At 33.3% G+C, this 13441-nt stretch overlaps 2 protein-coding genes across 3 annotated transcripts in view; one reads left to right on the forward strand and one right to left on the reverse strand.

The window, feature by feature from the left end:
• Nucleotides 1–475: 475 nt before the first annotated feature.
• On the forward strand, nt 476–4211 carry LOC106099519 (zinc finger protein 131-like). The gene is made up of 6 exons (XM_013278083.1): nt 476–766; nt 845–1033; nt 1142–1285; nt 1749–2124; nt 2887–2995; nt 3394–4211. Exons 1-6 carry the CDS (start codon nt 584–586, stop codon nt 3614–3616), a joined length of 1224 nt encoding a protein of 407 aa, XP_013133537.1. The 5' UTR covers nt 476–583; the 3' UTR covers nt 3617–4211.
• Nucleotides 4212–4292: 81 nt separating this feature from the next.
• LOC106099838 (neither inactivation nor afterpotential protein C) overlaps nt 4293–13441 on the reverse strand; it is a 10036-nt gene continuing 887 nt past the window's right edge. Inside the window, exons 3-17 of one of the 2 annotated variants that reach the window (XM_013278511.1) lie at nt 12190–12569; nt 12023–12113; nt 11659–11940; nt 11206–11594; nt 10585–11133; nt 10220–10512; nt 9846–10144; nt 9491–9780; nt 9261–9410; nt 9068–9171; nt 8924–8992; nt 8636–8823; nt 8252–8451; nt 7574–7794; nt 7173–7319 (exon numbers count right to left, since the gene is read on the reverse strand). In XM_013278511.1, coding sequence (XP_013133965.1) covers nt 7267–7319; nt 7574–7794; nt 8252–8451; nt 8636–8823; nt 8924–8992; nt 9068–9171; nt 9261–9410; nt 9491–9780; nt 9846–10144; nt 10220–10512; nt 10585–11133; nt 11206–11594; nt 11659–11940; nt 12023–12113; nt 12190–12569 — 3558 coding nt within the window. In that variant the 3' untranslated portion in view covers nt 7173–7266. Of the gene's footprint in view, nt 7795–8251; nt 8452–8635; nt 8824–8923; nt 8993–9067; nt 9172–9260; nt 9411–9490; nt 9781–9845; nt 10145–10219; nt 10513–10584; nt 11134–11205; nt 11595–11658; nt 11941–12022; nt 12114–12189; nt 12570–13441 lie in introns of both variants that reach the window. The other variant, XM_013278510.1, reaches the window with a different exon arrangement.

Below are 13441 nucleotides of genomic sequence, written 5' to 3' on the forward strand. Positions count from 1 at the left end.
TTAGCAGATTGAGATTGACCCTTGAGAACTTAGGTTCGTTTGGGAACACTGACGTCATGCAGATCCATCCCGGGAAGTCGGCAACATGGCGAGATTCCATTACTAAGTGGAATGTGCATGCTCCTCTGAGTAGCGTACAAGCAAAATGCAATGCGCCAATCACCCCGTTGCATCGTGGGAGCAGATTATTTTTATAAAGACCCCCCTCGACATGAATTCAAACTTTTTTTTATTTGCGATTGATATTAACACCATCTAGTGAAAGATGAATGGTGATGATGAATTTTGGTTTTCTTTTTGTTATTAAGGATTTACGTAATAACCCAGAAGAAAAAAGTTAGCGAATTTATTCAAACAACGGACAAAAACAAAAAAAAAAAACGGACAACAAATGATGTAGACTTTTTTGATAGTAACAACACTGACAAGCAATAATTTAATCTGTGGGAACCAAAATATTTTAGCTGGCAATGTTCCTATTGTTTTCCTTCATTAAAATTAAGCTATTGCAAGCATTTTGTTTTGTTTGTTTTTGTTGGTGTTCTTAAAAATAAGCAAACTGCATGTCCTCACAAATTAAGAAATGGCAAACCAAGAGATAAGCTTAAAGTGGAATGGATATCAAAGTAACATATTGTTGAATGTGAAAGAACTTTATAAAGACGAAGGTTTATCAGATGTCACCTTAGTTTCAGAAGGGCATAGTTTCAAAGCACATAAAGTAATTCTTTCTGCGAATAGTTCAGTTTTCAAGACAATATTTCAGGTTGGATATTTATGTATTGAGGTATTCAATGCTTCTCTCGAATTCTCGTTAACGCCCACTCATTTTTTGTCATTCCAGCAAAACCCCCACAAGGATCCAATTATAGTCCTTCATGACATCAATACCGCTTCTTTGCAAACTCTCTTGACTTTCATGTATAACGGTGAGGTTAATGTAACCGAGGATTTTCTACCTGTTCTTCTGAAGACTGCAGAAACCCTAAGAATATGTGGTTTATCGACTGGCAGTGAGTCGCGTGAAGATGACGTTAGTATAAATATTTCTTTATCAAAATTGGTCTAAAAACAAATGGTTATGATTGTTCATAAAAAAGCACTCAATTCATAACAAAACTATTTTAACACTTTGTTTCAGAAAATTTCTGCCTCTACTAATTCAAAGAAACGTAAAAAGAGTGAAGTTGAAGATAATAATAATAAACCTAAGAAGGCTCACGCTGCACAGAATAAATTGGATATTGCTAAAAATGTCATCGATACTGACTCACTAAAGAATACTGTTAGTATGATTTGTGTAAATACTAGCCTATGTTAATGATAATGCTTCTCTGTCATATTAAAATAAATTTTGAATTCAACCCAGTACACTTTGAGTTAAATACATACAAAAACTCTTTCCCCTTTATAATATCACTAGCTTTCAGCCACAACTTCATCCACATGGAATTAAAAAAAAAATTAGTAACCTATCCATTCTTTTAGACTATGCATGACATCTATGTCAAATTTCATCAAGATCCATCTAGCCATTTAGGCTGCAAACTCTACAAACATCTGTCCATCTAAACTTTTAAATTTATAACATAAGTAAGATTTATTTAAGACAAAAACCAGGCAGGTTTGCAACGTTAAAATCAAATTAATGTCAGTAAATCATAGCATAATTTATATGCAGTTATATTCATAATCACTTATACAAAGTGGCCATTTACTTATATTGATATTATACTAATATTTTACAGGCTATTGTCCCCAAAGTGGAACCAATTGATTCACCATTAACCGATTACTCCGGAGAGAACACTAATGACACAGATATTGCATTACTAGAAGATGTTGAAAAGAAGTATTCAGTAAGCCCTGAAGGTTCGGGTAAAACTGTTTGCTCAATGGTGCAGAAAGATGGTAGTGTAAAGAAATGGGTTAGCGAAGTCAGTAGTACACAGCCTTGTTTAAATGTAGAGAAAACAAATGGAATTGATATTGATGAAGATAAAGATAGCTTGGAGATTGATAAAGAAGTTGAAAATGTATTGCAAAGTGGGACGATTGTTGAGAGCTTGAGTATAACAAGTGATAGCCTGAATTCTGTGTCCAGTGAAGTTCAAAATATCAAAGGTATGATTTAATTTAAACTAACTGTTGCATGTGACTTCGCTCGCGTTATCATACTAATATGTTTCTTGATGGATGTTTGTTAGAATTTCTAGCTTAAACGGCTGAACGGATTTCGATGAAATTTGGTATGGATGTAGAGGGTAGTCTGGAAGAACACATAGGCTACTTGGTTTTGTTTTTTTTTAATTCCACGCGGACTGAGTCGCGGGCGAAAGCTAGTTAAAAAATATTAAACAAAGTAGCCTATGTTACTCAGTTACAAAGCTTTTTAATTTTGTAAGAATTTTAGGAATTAGACTAGTAGTTTTCGAGTTATTTCAATACATAAAAAATAAAAATAGTATTAGTACCATTAATAGATGTTGCTGGTGACTTCATCCACATGGAATTAAAAATAAATATAAACATAGTCTGTGTTATTCACAGATAATGTAGCTTTTTAATAATGTAAAAATTTTAGAAATTGGTCTAGTAGTTTTTGAACTATTTTAATACAAACAAAAAAATCTTTATTATTAGCACATTATTGTAATTAAAAAAAATTATAAAACTCCCTGATTCTCAGTGAAATAAAAAAAAAAACTTAAAATAAAAACATTTTATTGGAAAATTTATTTATATTTTGTTATTGTTCAAAATAATTATTACATAGATATAACGGGAAACTTTGTTAAATTACATTTGAAATACAAATTTCCTGTTATTTGTTTGAATAGATTTAAACCATATTACTATATAATTACCTTATTCTTTAAATTTCAGATAAAACATGTTATGCCAACCCGTCATTTCCTTGTCCGTTTTGTCCGCGGGTTTACAACAGTTGGGGGTATAGGAGGAGACATGTAAAATCTAGACATGTCACTAATAGGTAAGGTTTTTGACCTAAAGAAATCTTTCTAGTTTATTAACAAGCAATATTTTACAGTTAAATGCGTTCATTTCATGTTTTGAATAAGCTTTGTAAGATGTAGATATATTTTCCTAATAAAACTCTCAAGTATAACCGAGAAAAAAAAAGCCCAAGCTTAGAGGTACTTCAATCGGATTTTAAATCTTATTTTAATGTGCAAAAGTTACTAGTTTAATATTTTAATAATATTACGAAGGTTATGACATTTTTGGACAGGAAAAATCCTATATATAACTATAAACTTGTGGTTTTTACATATAATGTTCATAAGAAATCCTGTTTTATGTACAGGAAATTCCTTATTTGCATCCGTTTTGTTACCTTTATTCTATTCACATTAAAATTTTTAATTTTAGGTTATCTTGCAAGTGGTGCGTTTCAGTATTGCCATCCACTGGCGCTTGGTATTCTCATGCTACAAAAACTCACGGAGTTCCCCACGAAGAGGCCAGAAACTCTTTAGTTGTGATGGTTGAAGCTCACGCTGTACTCACATTGAATGAACCCAGTGTTACCCAGTTATTGGGACAAGTTGGTATGACTGATTCAAACGGTAGTGTTGCCAGTGAAAAGAATTAAGTAATAATAATTTCTACAGGCATATTAGTTATTAAGATTCGATGGCTCGTATGGAAAGTATTGTAAGTGTTGCAAATGTATGCAAAAAAAAAACATTTGATACAATGAATTACGATGCATCAACCAATGAAAGAGAGAGAGAGAGAGAGAGAGAGAGCAAAAATCAATGATTCTTTTAATTTATACAGTAATCAGAGTTTGAGTGTTATGAGATATACTTGATTTGGCAATTTCGTATGCATAGTTTAAAAATTAAAATTTTGAATCAAGCATAGTTTTTATATAACTATATCTATAGAGTTAATTAAAAAAATAAAGAATGTGGAAACCCCAAAATTGTAACTTACGATAGTTTACATTGGAGCCATCGAAATAAAGTCAATTTTTATATTGATGAAACAATTTGCAGTGAAAATTACAGTCAAATGGGAGGAGCGAGGTTTATACTTTTTGGTAATCATTTCTATGATATTATATAAGAAAAATTGAAATATTTTTGATACGAAATCAAATCTACAGTCTAATATATTATAAAAATTCATATAAGAGTGATACATTAATATTAAGAATAAAGTAAATTAAAAAAGTTTTTTGTCAGCGGACTAAAATAATTTAAGGTTATGAACAATAATCAATTACTTAAAAAATCAATAAGTTTTTAATAATTTACTATTTTAACAGAATATTAAAGATTTTTTTTTAAATTTCACGTCAATTCTGTAATTATTAAATATGAATTAAGGCATAATGTACGTTATATTGTAACGGGGCATTATTAATTTTGGTCAGTAACATCCAGTGTAATACTATTACATTTTAATAATAGCTTTATTATATTAAACAATAATAATTGTAGTTTACATTGTAATGATCTCAGCTGGAAGTCGCGTTTAGTTGAATAAGCTGTAATACATCCGAATTTATTCAAAAATAAATTCAACAACAAAAATTTAAGTTAATACTTGCAATTGTTTATTTTTAAATACACATCTTATGAATAGCTGAACACATATTTTAACACTTTCTTATAATATAAAGAAATAGGACATCTCAAATTACGTCACACATTAACAAAGCAAGGGGGTTGACAAAATGTGACATTGTCAAGGAGAGAGAGGGGTCCCAAATTTTGTGACGTCACATTTTTCAAAACAATCAAAATGCTACTTTACTAAATGCGATAGCTTAGATGGATGTTTGTAGCATCAATTGCTCGACTGATCTTGATGACTTCCATAAATGTAGAGTATAGTTTGAAAGAATACACAGTTGCTAGTTACTTTTGTTTTTTTATTGCATGTGCATGGAGTCTCTGCAAGAAAACTATTATTTAATCAAAGTATCACAATACTAAATTTCAGACATATTAAAAAAAATAACAATCAAAATGTTTTGAGAAAACTCCTGATTTTTTATAAATTTTTAAATATGATATTAAAAATGTGAATGACATTAAGGGGTCAAAAATTCAAGAAATTCGTGTGACGTAATTTATGGATGTCCTTATATTTAGTTGATTTTTTTTGTTTATTACTATCATAATAAAAGTTGTTGACTGAACATAGAGCTTAAGTTAATAGCTTGTAAAAAAAAAATGTTTGTACTAGCACTAGTTTTCAGCAATAATTTTAGGATGTGATTTAGATATAACTAGATATAACAGTATTTATTAAGGCAAAATCTAAAATGCTATGAAAGGAATATTTGGGTGTGATATAAAGAAAAAAAGAAATATTTTGTGTGACATAGTTTTAAGTCGATATTAATTATATATTTGGAAGTACATAAAGAAGTACATAATAAAAATACATGTAGTATTTAAGAATATGCTCATTTTAGTTTTGATATCAATAGATGTGTTGCCATAATCGGCTTATGACAATTAGACGTTAGTGTTGCCATCATGAAAATTATTCATTTATAAATTATATTTAATGTCACATTTGACAGAAGAAATGAAGTTATAAGCTACTCAAAGATTACACAGAATTGAATATTATAGTTTTAGTCTCTCCAAGAATTTAAAAATTCTGAACTTGGATTGCTTCATTTAGTTTTTTTGTTACACAATTTTCTAATGAATGGAAAGCAATTGGTTTACTGTTTTTGAATATCAGTGTGAGGGTTTTTATTCTTATAGTCAGGTTATGGTAATTAATGTTCAAGTAAATGTTAATAAAACAAGATTTAGTTTTTATCTAATATATTCAGGGTAAAATATAGCCAAACAATGTTTTCCGCACATCTATATATTGTCAGAACGCGTTACTCGTTTATACTTTCATGTACATGTAAAAAACAGTTATCTCGTATTTTTTTAAAGGAAATGAAAGAGAATAGTATGTTTAGGTATTGCCAGTGGAAACGCGGTTTAATGTAATATAAGACATATCAATCTGTACAAAGATTGAACGGAGCTTCTAAAGTGTTTGATTACTTATTTTATATTGTAACTTATTTATATAAGATGGTATTTAGAAGTAAGTTGCTAAAAAAACTAAATTTTTATAAACTTATACAGAACATATTTTTTGGGCCTAATTGTAACAATATTTTTATATATCTAACATAACAACTGATAGAGTAAAATGACTAGTCGCTTTATAGGCAAGAAATTAATAATTTATAAGCAATAAATAATCAATAAGTTTAGTTGCTTAACATATTTTGATAATGAACTTTTTATAAGTTACACTGAATATTTTTTTACTCTACGTCCATATTTGAATAAATCTCAGCAATGCAGATAATAAATATATTTTATTTAATACATAAGTTGTAACATGTGTTAAATTAAGATGTCATTTTTTTGAGGCTTTTTTGACAATATTTTTTTAACCCTTATTTTTGTCATATTTTTTTAATCTATTTAGTTATTTATCTACCACTAGCCACAGAGGACCACACTTTTGCCCTAAACTATTAATATTTAAGACCACTCGGTTATAATTAAGAATAAGTTACCAAAGCAATTTTTTATTAAGTAATACTAGATTTAAGATTGAATATTGATATATTTTTCTACGTCACTAGATCCTTGGTGAATTCATGAATTATAAGCCATGTCTAGCTTTAAGGTTCTTTCGGTATTTAACTCTATGAATTGTATTGACAAATTTATCGTAACTACTAACGGAATCTTATGACTTAACAGTAACTTATGGCTTTAATATTAGTGTCAGTGAAGCGGGATATGCACGCGCCATACGAATTGTTTGCGGACTACCAATGCATTGGAGATTAAATATATTTTTACACGAAAAACTGTTTTTTTTTTAAATCACCTACATATACTGTAACGCGGATTAATGACCTACAAATCTGCTACAGCGCCCTCTAGTGTAATACCAGGAGCGATTTCCGTAATTGTAGACACATCAGATTTGGAGCCGTTTTTAGGATTATACGAATCAGTATTTGAATTTGCTCTGTTCGAATCTGTCATGAAATATTCCGTATCTTCTTTGATGAAGTCTCTCTGAGATCGACTCTCAATGACAGGAGACATCGCACCGGGTGGTGCTTGGGACATATAATATGGCGTGGATCGAGGTGCATTCATAGGCATGTCGTATCTAGGAGGAACTCCTTGCCTATCCGGAGATATGATATACTTAGGAGCTGCGTGCTTGTCCCCGAATGCATCCATTTCATTGTATCGTTTCATGGATGCTCTGTTCTTCGGCGTCTTCTTTAGCATGGCCTGAAAGTTGAAAGGCGGGTCGTCATCACTCAGATCGTTGGTGGATTTGGCCAATGCCTGCAGTTCTTTTATAGGGTCTTGGATGTCGACATCGAATGTATGCATGCTACGGCTGAAATTCGACCTACGCATGGGCGAGCTGGTATTTTCTAGAATATCAGTATCGTCTCTTGGACTGGCCCAGGGTGTCGGTGGTTGGTAGTAACCTTGAGGGGATTGGTTCATTTTCTTCTTGTAAACGACTGGACGGCTACCTGTCCCGACGTACATGTCCTGGTTTATTGAAGATCTGGCTAAGGTATCCTCGGAGGGTAGCTTCGGAAGTGGCTGCATGGGGTCTCTGCAGAACGGCATAGTTATGAGGGTCTGGGTGCTCGCAGACAGCATGTAGGGGTCTGTTTGCGTCGAGTATCCTCGCTTCAACGGTTCATCCCATTGCTCATGGTCGGAATCGTTGGGGGTGGCGAGGGTGTCGCTATAATCAGATATTTATTGTTAATTTATATGGCTTTGTTAATGTATTGTATTTTTGCTTATAAGCAAATAACTTCACAAAAGCGGATATCTGGATTCTATGAGATAATGCTTATTATATCTACTGAAAATTATATGTAGTTTATTTTCTTGGCGGCTGATGTATGCAATGTTTAAGTTGATGGTACAGTCATGGTAGTGAATTTAAATTTCCAATCAATTCGTAAGAACTATCAAAAAGGAATTATTAAAACGCTCACCCAAAATCTTCGCAGTACCTATTTTCGTTGAATGCTTAGATGTTTACTAAATTGAAAAAATCAGTTCAACTAGCAGTATTTTTATGATTACTGTTTCATAAATAAGATAATATTAGAAGGAAAGAAACATAATAGATTAGTATAAAATGAGTCAGAAAGGTAACAGAAGGAGGTGAATGACAAAGTCTTAATACGCACGTGCTCTTAACATTTGGATCGCACATTGCCGATGTATCGAAGAATTGTAACTCATCAATTCTGAAGGGTAACTTCCAAACTGTAGGACGAACGGATCCTAGATATGTGGCCTCTTTGGCGTTAGGATCAATTTTATCTAATGAAACTGATGTGTTGGTAGTGACAAGACCTTCGACCAATGCCTGATTGAAGATGTGAATCTAAAAAACACGAATTGGGTAACAAAAGTTAAACTCTACATCAATTTTATAAATATATTAGCTGAACCCAATGTCCACTTGAAAAATGCCAAAGAATGTCTTATAAAACATCTAATTTTCTCCATAAACTGTTTACTTCTGTTTATAGGGCATTCGATAGTAAAAAATATATTGTAAGCCGTACCTGTTGCGAAAAATGTACTAGATCCTGATATCTCATAGCTCTGTACTGCAGCAGGACTTGGAATATGGAGCGACTCTTCCATTTCATTGCATATCTCTTCAGAAACGACGCGGTCTCTTCATCGATTTGTCCTGATGTCTTGTTGATGAGGGGTCCGTATGCTTTACGTACCATGTAACCCCGGTACGCTGTAAAAAGTTGATATTAGAATATGATTGGAACAAGCGTACTCCTCTGGTTTACGTGGCAAATCAAACTACGGTTCCATAGAATTCACTGTGAACTAACCCTTTTGTATCATTAGTGCCGCTTCATCCTCACTAACATTCGTTGATTGCTGTTTCTTTAGTTCTTTAACTGTAAACATAGAATACTTTATAATATTAGGATGTCTTTAAATCAATGGATGATATTGCATATTATAATACGTACTGTGCAAGGCTTTTGATTTATTTTGAACCGTCTTCCGTTTAGCTAAGAAAGCACGCATCATGCATTGCACTTTTATGATTTTCTTTACTTGAGTTTCATACAATCTGTAAAATATTGCAATACAGATTGTTATGATTAATGATTTTAGAGGCAAGACTGAGATATTATTAACACCTTGTTTCATTATTTTTACCTGGACAGGAACTCCTCGTTGTAATATTTGAGGAACACCTTTGATTTTCCTAATTCCCAGCCTTCCATTTTCAAACGGATCAGCAACAAACGGCAGTTGTCTTTGGTCTCCTCCACGTTCTCATCGAAGTCAAAAGCCAGGAATCGATATCTTGTAAGACACAAATGTAATCGTAAAAAGGTTTTACAGATATACGTTACTTACAACCGTTAAATCTATAGCTTTTTTACCTGCGTATAAACTCAGCAAAAGGTACACGACATGAGAATCCCTTCTGCCGTGCTTTAGCTGTATCTAAAATAGCAAGAGCCCTCAATTGCTGGCGTACAACTTCTCCTTGGAAACCGCGAGGGCTGTCGTTCAAGTCCGCTCTAACGCAACGGACATAATGGGTGCCACCACTTCCAGGGCCTATAGAAAGCTGCTTCAGAATCTCCAAGCTGGTAGCCCTATAGGTAGCCGCTGCTGTCCTCATCCTATGACTCTGGGAGTAATGGCCTCGAGATACTGTATTGTATTTCTGAAAGTTATTTAATTTTTGTAATAAATAAATAATTTCTAATCGGTTTTTTTAATAAGACTTACCCTAGCTTTAAGGTTTTCCATTTCTTTTTCAGACTTTGATCTAGAGGCCTGTGGCTTCGATTGTTGTGAAACGATGGTCACGTTTCCTGTTTTAGTTAATTTGTTCTTGAATAATTGTTGAAGAGTGGGATTGAGAGACGCTCTCATTGTCTCAATCATTTCTGGTGGAAGAAAATCTTTGTTCTTGTCAGCCATTTCTCTAGCATCGTAGTTGACTTTGCCCGTGTAATGTGCAACACTGAATTCATGACTACCAGACATTTTAATGTACGGGCCTTTATTAGATGTTCTTATGGCACCTGAAATTAGTAAGATATTTTATGTAAAGATTGTCTCAAATCTCTAGTATTGATAGATTTATAAAATGAACGTACTTATTATAAATTCTTGTCCGTTTCCATTTCTACTCGCTTCATCTAAAAGATAAAAAATTCCAGCTGGTCTAGCCATCAATTGATCTACGGAGCTCTTATTGTCATAATAATGCAAAGGTGCTACTTGGATGCCTTCCTGTTCCTCTTCTTGCATTTCCCAAGCGAATATTCTCTGATTGTACAAAAATTGTATTTGCTCATTCGTTGTATTAACAATCAATTGCTCCAAACGGTTTCTATGAAAACATTCGAAACCAAACATATCTAGCAAGCTGACCGAATATTTGTCACCGCTGTAAAAAATATAAGATGGTTATTGAGTTCATTTTCTATAAATTTATTTAACATAAATATCAGTCACTTACAATACAGATCTCATAAATGATAACTTTGAATTGATCACATTTATCATCCAATCGATTAATCTCTTATACAAAGCACTTGCAAGAGTATCCCTAGCATCCCTTGCTTCATCAGTGGAATGTCTTTTTTTGGTCGCAGAACCCTTTTCGATCAAACAGTAGTTTAATAAAGCCCAGAGAAATTTCACTTCGTCAAGTGACAGTAATTTAGCAACCTTCTTTGCTTCTTCTGGGTTCTCAATCTCTGCGGTACCGTTTTTGCTATCTTTAAATCTTACATTACCAATTACTAGTATGGCTGCTAGTACTGTTTCAAAGAACGCAATATCCTCCTGCTCCCAATCTAGAATTTTTAAATTATCAACAAATTCTTTGTATTTTGCTACATTTTCGGTTGGCGTTTCACGAACACCTCTCACACCTCTAGGTGGTTCTTCTAAAATACGCAAATAACGATGTTTTCTATATTTTTCTAAACACAATTCCTCTAACCTATTATCAGCTTCTATTGCGTCATAAAAGTAATAAAGAATGTTAAAATTCGCATGAGACCTGAAACAACATCCCATTAATAGACATTTAAAAACAAATACGGCTACTATTAGTAAAAAAAAAGTCACTTACATGTCAGTAGAAGAGACCCGCCACTTCTCTAGTTGATAAAGCCAAAATATAGCTCCAGATAATTTTCCAGAGCTCCCATACGTAACTTGAACTTGTAAGATGCCTCTCGTGGAATTAGGATTTACAGGTGTTGCAGCACTTATACATGCTTGTACTACATTGTTTGCTTTCTGAATCCTCTCAGCTGTATTATTTTTCATAGCACCCAAATGAGTAAGATGCGAGAGTGCATGAGTCATACTTGTTGTTTTCCCAGATTTACTTTCTCCAGAAAACACTATATGTTGTGGTTCATTATGATGCATTGCGTCTTGATACGCGCCATCAGCAACCGCAAATATATGTGGTTCATTGTCAGATCTGGATTTACATTCGTATTTTTTATGATACTGAAAATAAATAATCACGTTCATTAAATGTATTTTTGTTAGTCTGTGCAATTATAACACTTACATTTTCACCGTAGATATCGGCATGCATGTTAGGATTTAAAATCAATAGAATGTCGCCGATAAAAGATGTAAAAGATCCTTTCGCAAGCTTAGTATATAATTCTGATATCAGATTGTCTTCAGTTAATATATCCAACGCTGCAAGATCTTCTACTTGCATCGTTTCTGCTTCATGAACACCTTCAGTCCTTAAGAGTCCATTTTTGATTATCCTTTCAGGCATTTTCTCAGGCGCCGGAGTGTTATTTAAATCGACTGCAAGCATTTTTAGCTCTGTGGACAACTGGAACGAGCAAAATACATTTAAATGTAACTTAAAACGAACTTATTCCAAGATACTATCAATAATGGTAAAAATCACATACATGATAATCATTTTCTGGCACTAATTGAATAAATGGATGTTCCTCCAATTCCATCATGTAAGGGCGATGTTCTGGATTCTTTTCAAGACATCTGAAATACAAATAAAAATCTCATGTTTGAGATGAAATTGACTTATGTAATAAATAAAATAGTTCGTTAAACTGACTCAGCAATGAAATCATTAATGTCGTTAGAAGACATGGATGGTTTGCAAACGCTCGGCGGAGGGTTCCTCAAAATTTGGAACATAGCTCTAGTGGGATGCATGTCTTGGAAAGGTCCTTTGCCGTCAACCATCTCAATAGTAGTAATACCCAGTGCCCAGACGTCGATTCTATTATCGTAACCATCTTCACCGACAGCAACAGCCTCTGGAGCCATCCAGCTTGGTGAACCAATGTTTGTTTTTGTTTTTTCTGCGTTTCCACTTAATTTGCAGGATAAGGCAAAGTCTATTAATTTTACTTCGCCATCCTTGGTGATCAAAATGTTACTGCATCTTATATTTCTGTGTATAATTTTATTTTCATGGAGGTAACACACCGCCTGGAATTTAAACAGTTGTCTAATTAGCACATTTATATTATATCAAATATTTTATAATCAAGGGGAACTTAAAGCGGTACATGTAAGTTATCATAAACGCACAAAATTGTGCATTCAATGCAGCATGCACAATGTCTTTATATTGGTGCAAAGAAGTTTTGATTTATGCTAATATTTTAACGACATGCACGTATCGTCCAATCGTCCGACACTTCAGTTTGACAGGGTGTGGTGGTAGCCGCCCTGATGAGCGATCAGTCTCTGTCTCCGATCAGTCGGAGCGCTCGCTGTATCGACGTCAGCGTCAATCAATTGTCCCACGCCCCTCAGATGTATTGGAAGCTGCTTTGCATGCGTATCGGACCTATCAACTGTCACGGCCCGCCTGTCTCCACTCCGATCCGACGTATCAGTGATCTTTGTTTTATTTTGCAGAGATTCGACTTGTCTTTAGTGATTAATTCACTGATATTCATAGGTTAAAATGTTGTCCTTGTATTTATAAATAAAGTCTATAAATAAAATAAGTAATTGAATAGTACTTACAATATTAAATGGAGAATAATGTGGCCGATGGTACTTATCTTGAATTGTATGGTTCGAAAATTATGATGGTGTAATAAGTATAATATTAAGCTATTCATGATCGTTGTATTCAATAACGTTGTATCATAATTCAATTCTCGATCGAATTATAAGCGATTAAGCACGGATAGATAGCTATATCCATAGAAAATGTACCAAACGAGAGGACCGGACCATTGGCATTGTGAGTCAAGTGGTTTGCATAAAGATAATATGCATTGAAATTTATCTAATTCCCTTCGAGCGTAAAATATCAGTGCGTTATCGGGAATTAGTGCTTTAAAATG

Source organism: Papilio polytes, unplaced genomic scaffold, assembly GCF_000836215.1.
Source record: "Papilio polytes unplaced genomic scaffold, Ppol_1.0 DF824102.1, whole genome shotgun sequence".
Lineage (NCBI taxonomy): Eukaryota > Metazoa > Arthropoda > Insecta > Lepidoptera > Papilionidae > Papilio > Papilio polytes.

Bases quoted from the DNA above. Each gene is read 5' to 3' on its own strand.
- LOC106099519 (XM_013278083.1), top strand. From the start codon at position 584: ATGGCAAACCAAGAGATAAGCTTAAAGTGGAATGGATATCAAAGTAAC. The intron at 1,286-1,748 runs GTTAGTATGATT...AATATTTTACAG, and splicing joins CTGACTCACTAAAGAATACT to GCTATTGTCCCCAAAGTGGA. The intron at 2,125-2,886 runs GTATGATTTAAT...TTTAAATTTCAG, and splicing joins TGAAGTTCAAAATATCAAAG to ATAAAACATGTTATGCCAAC.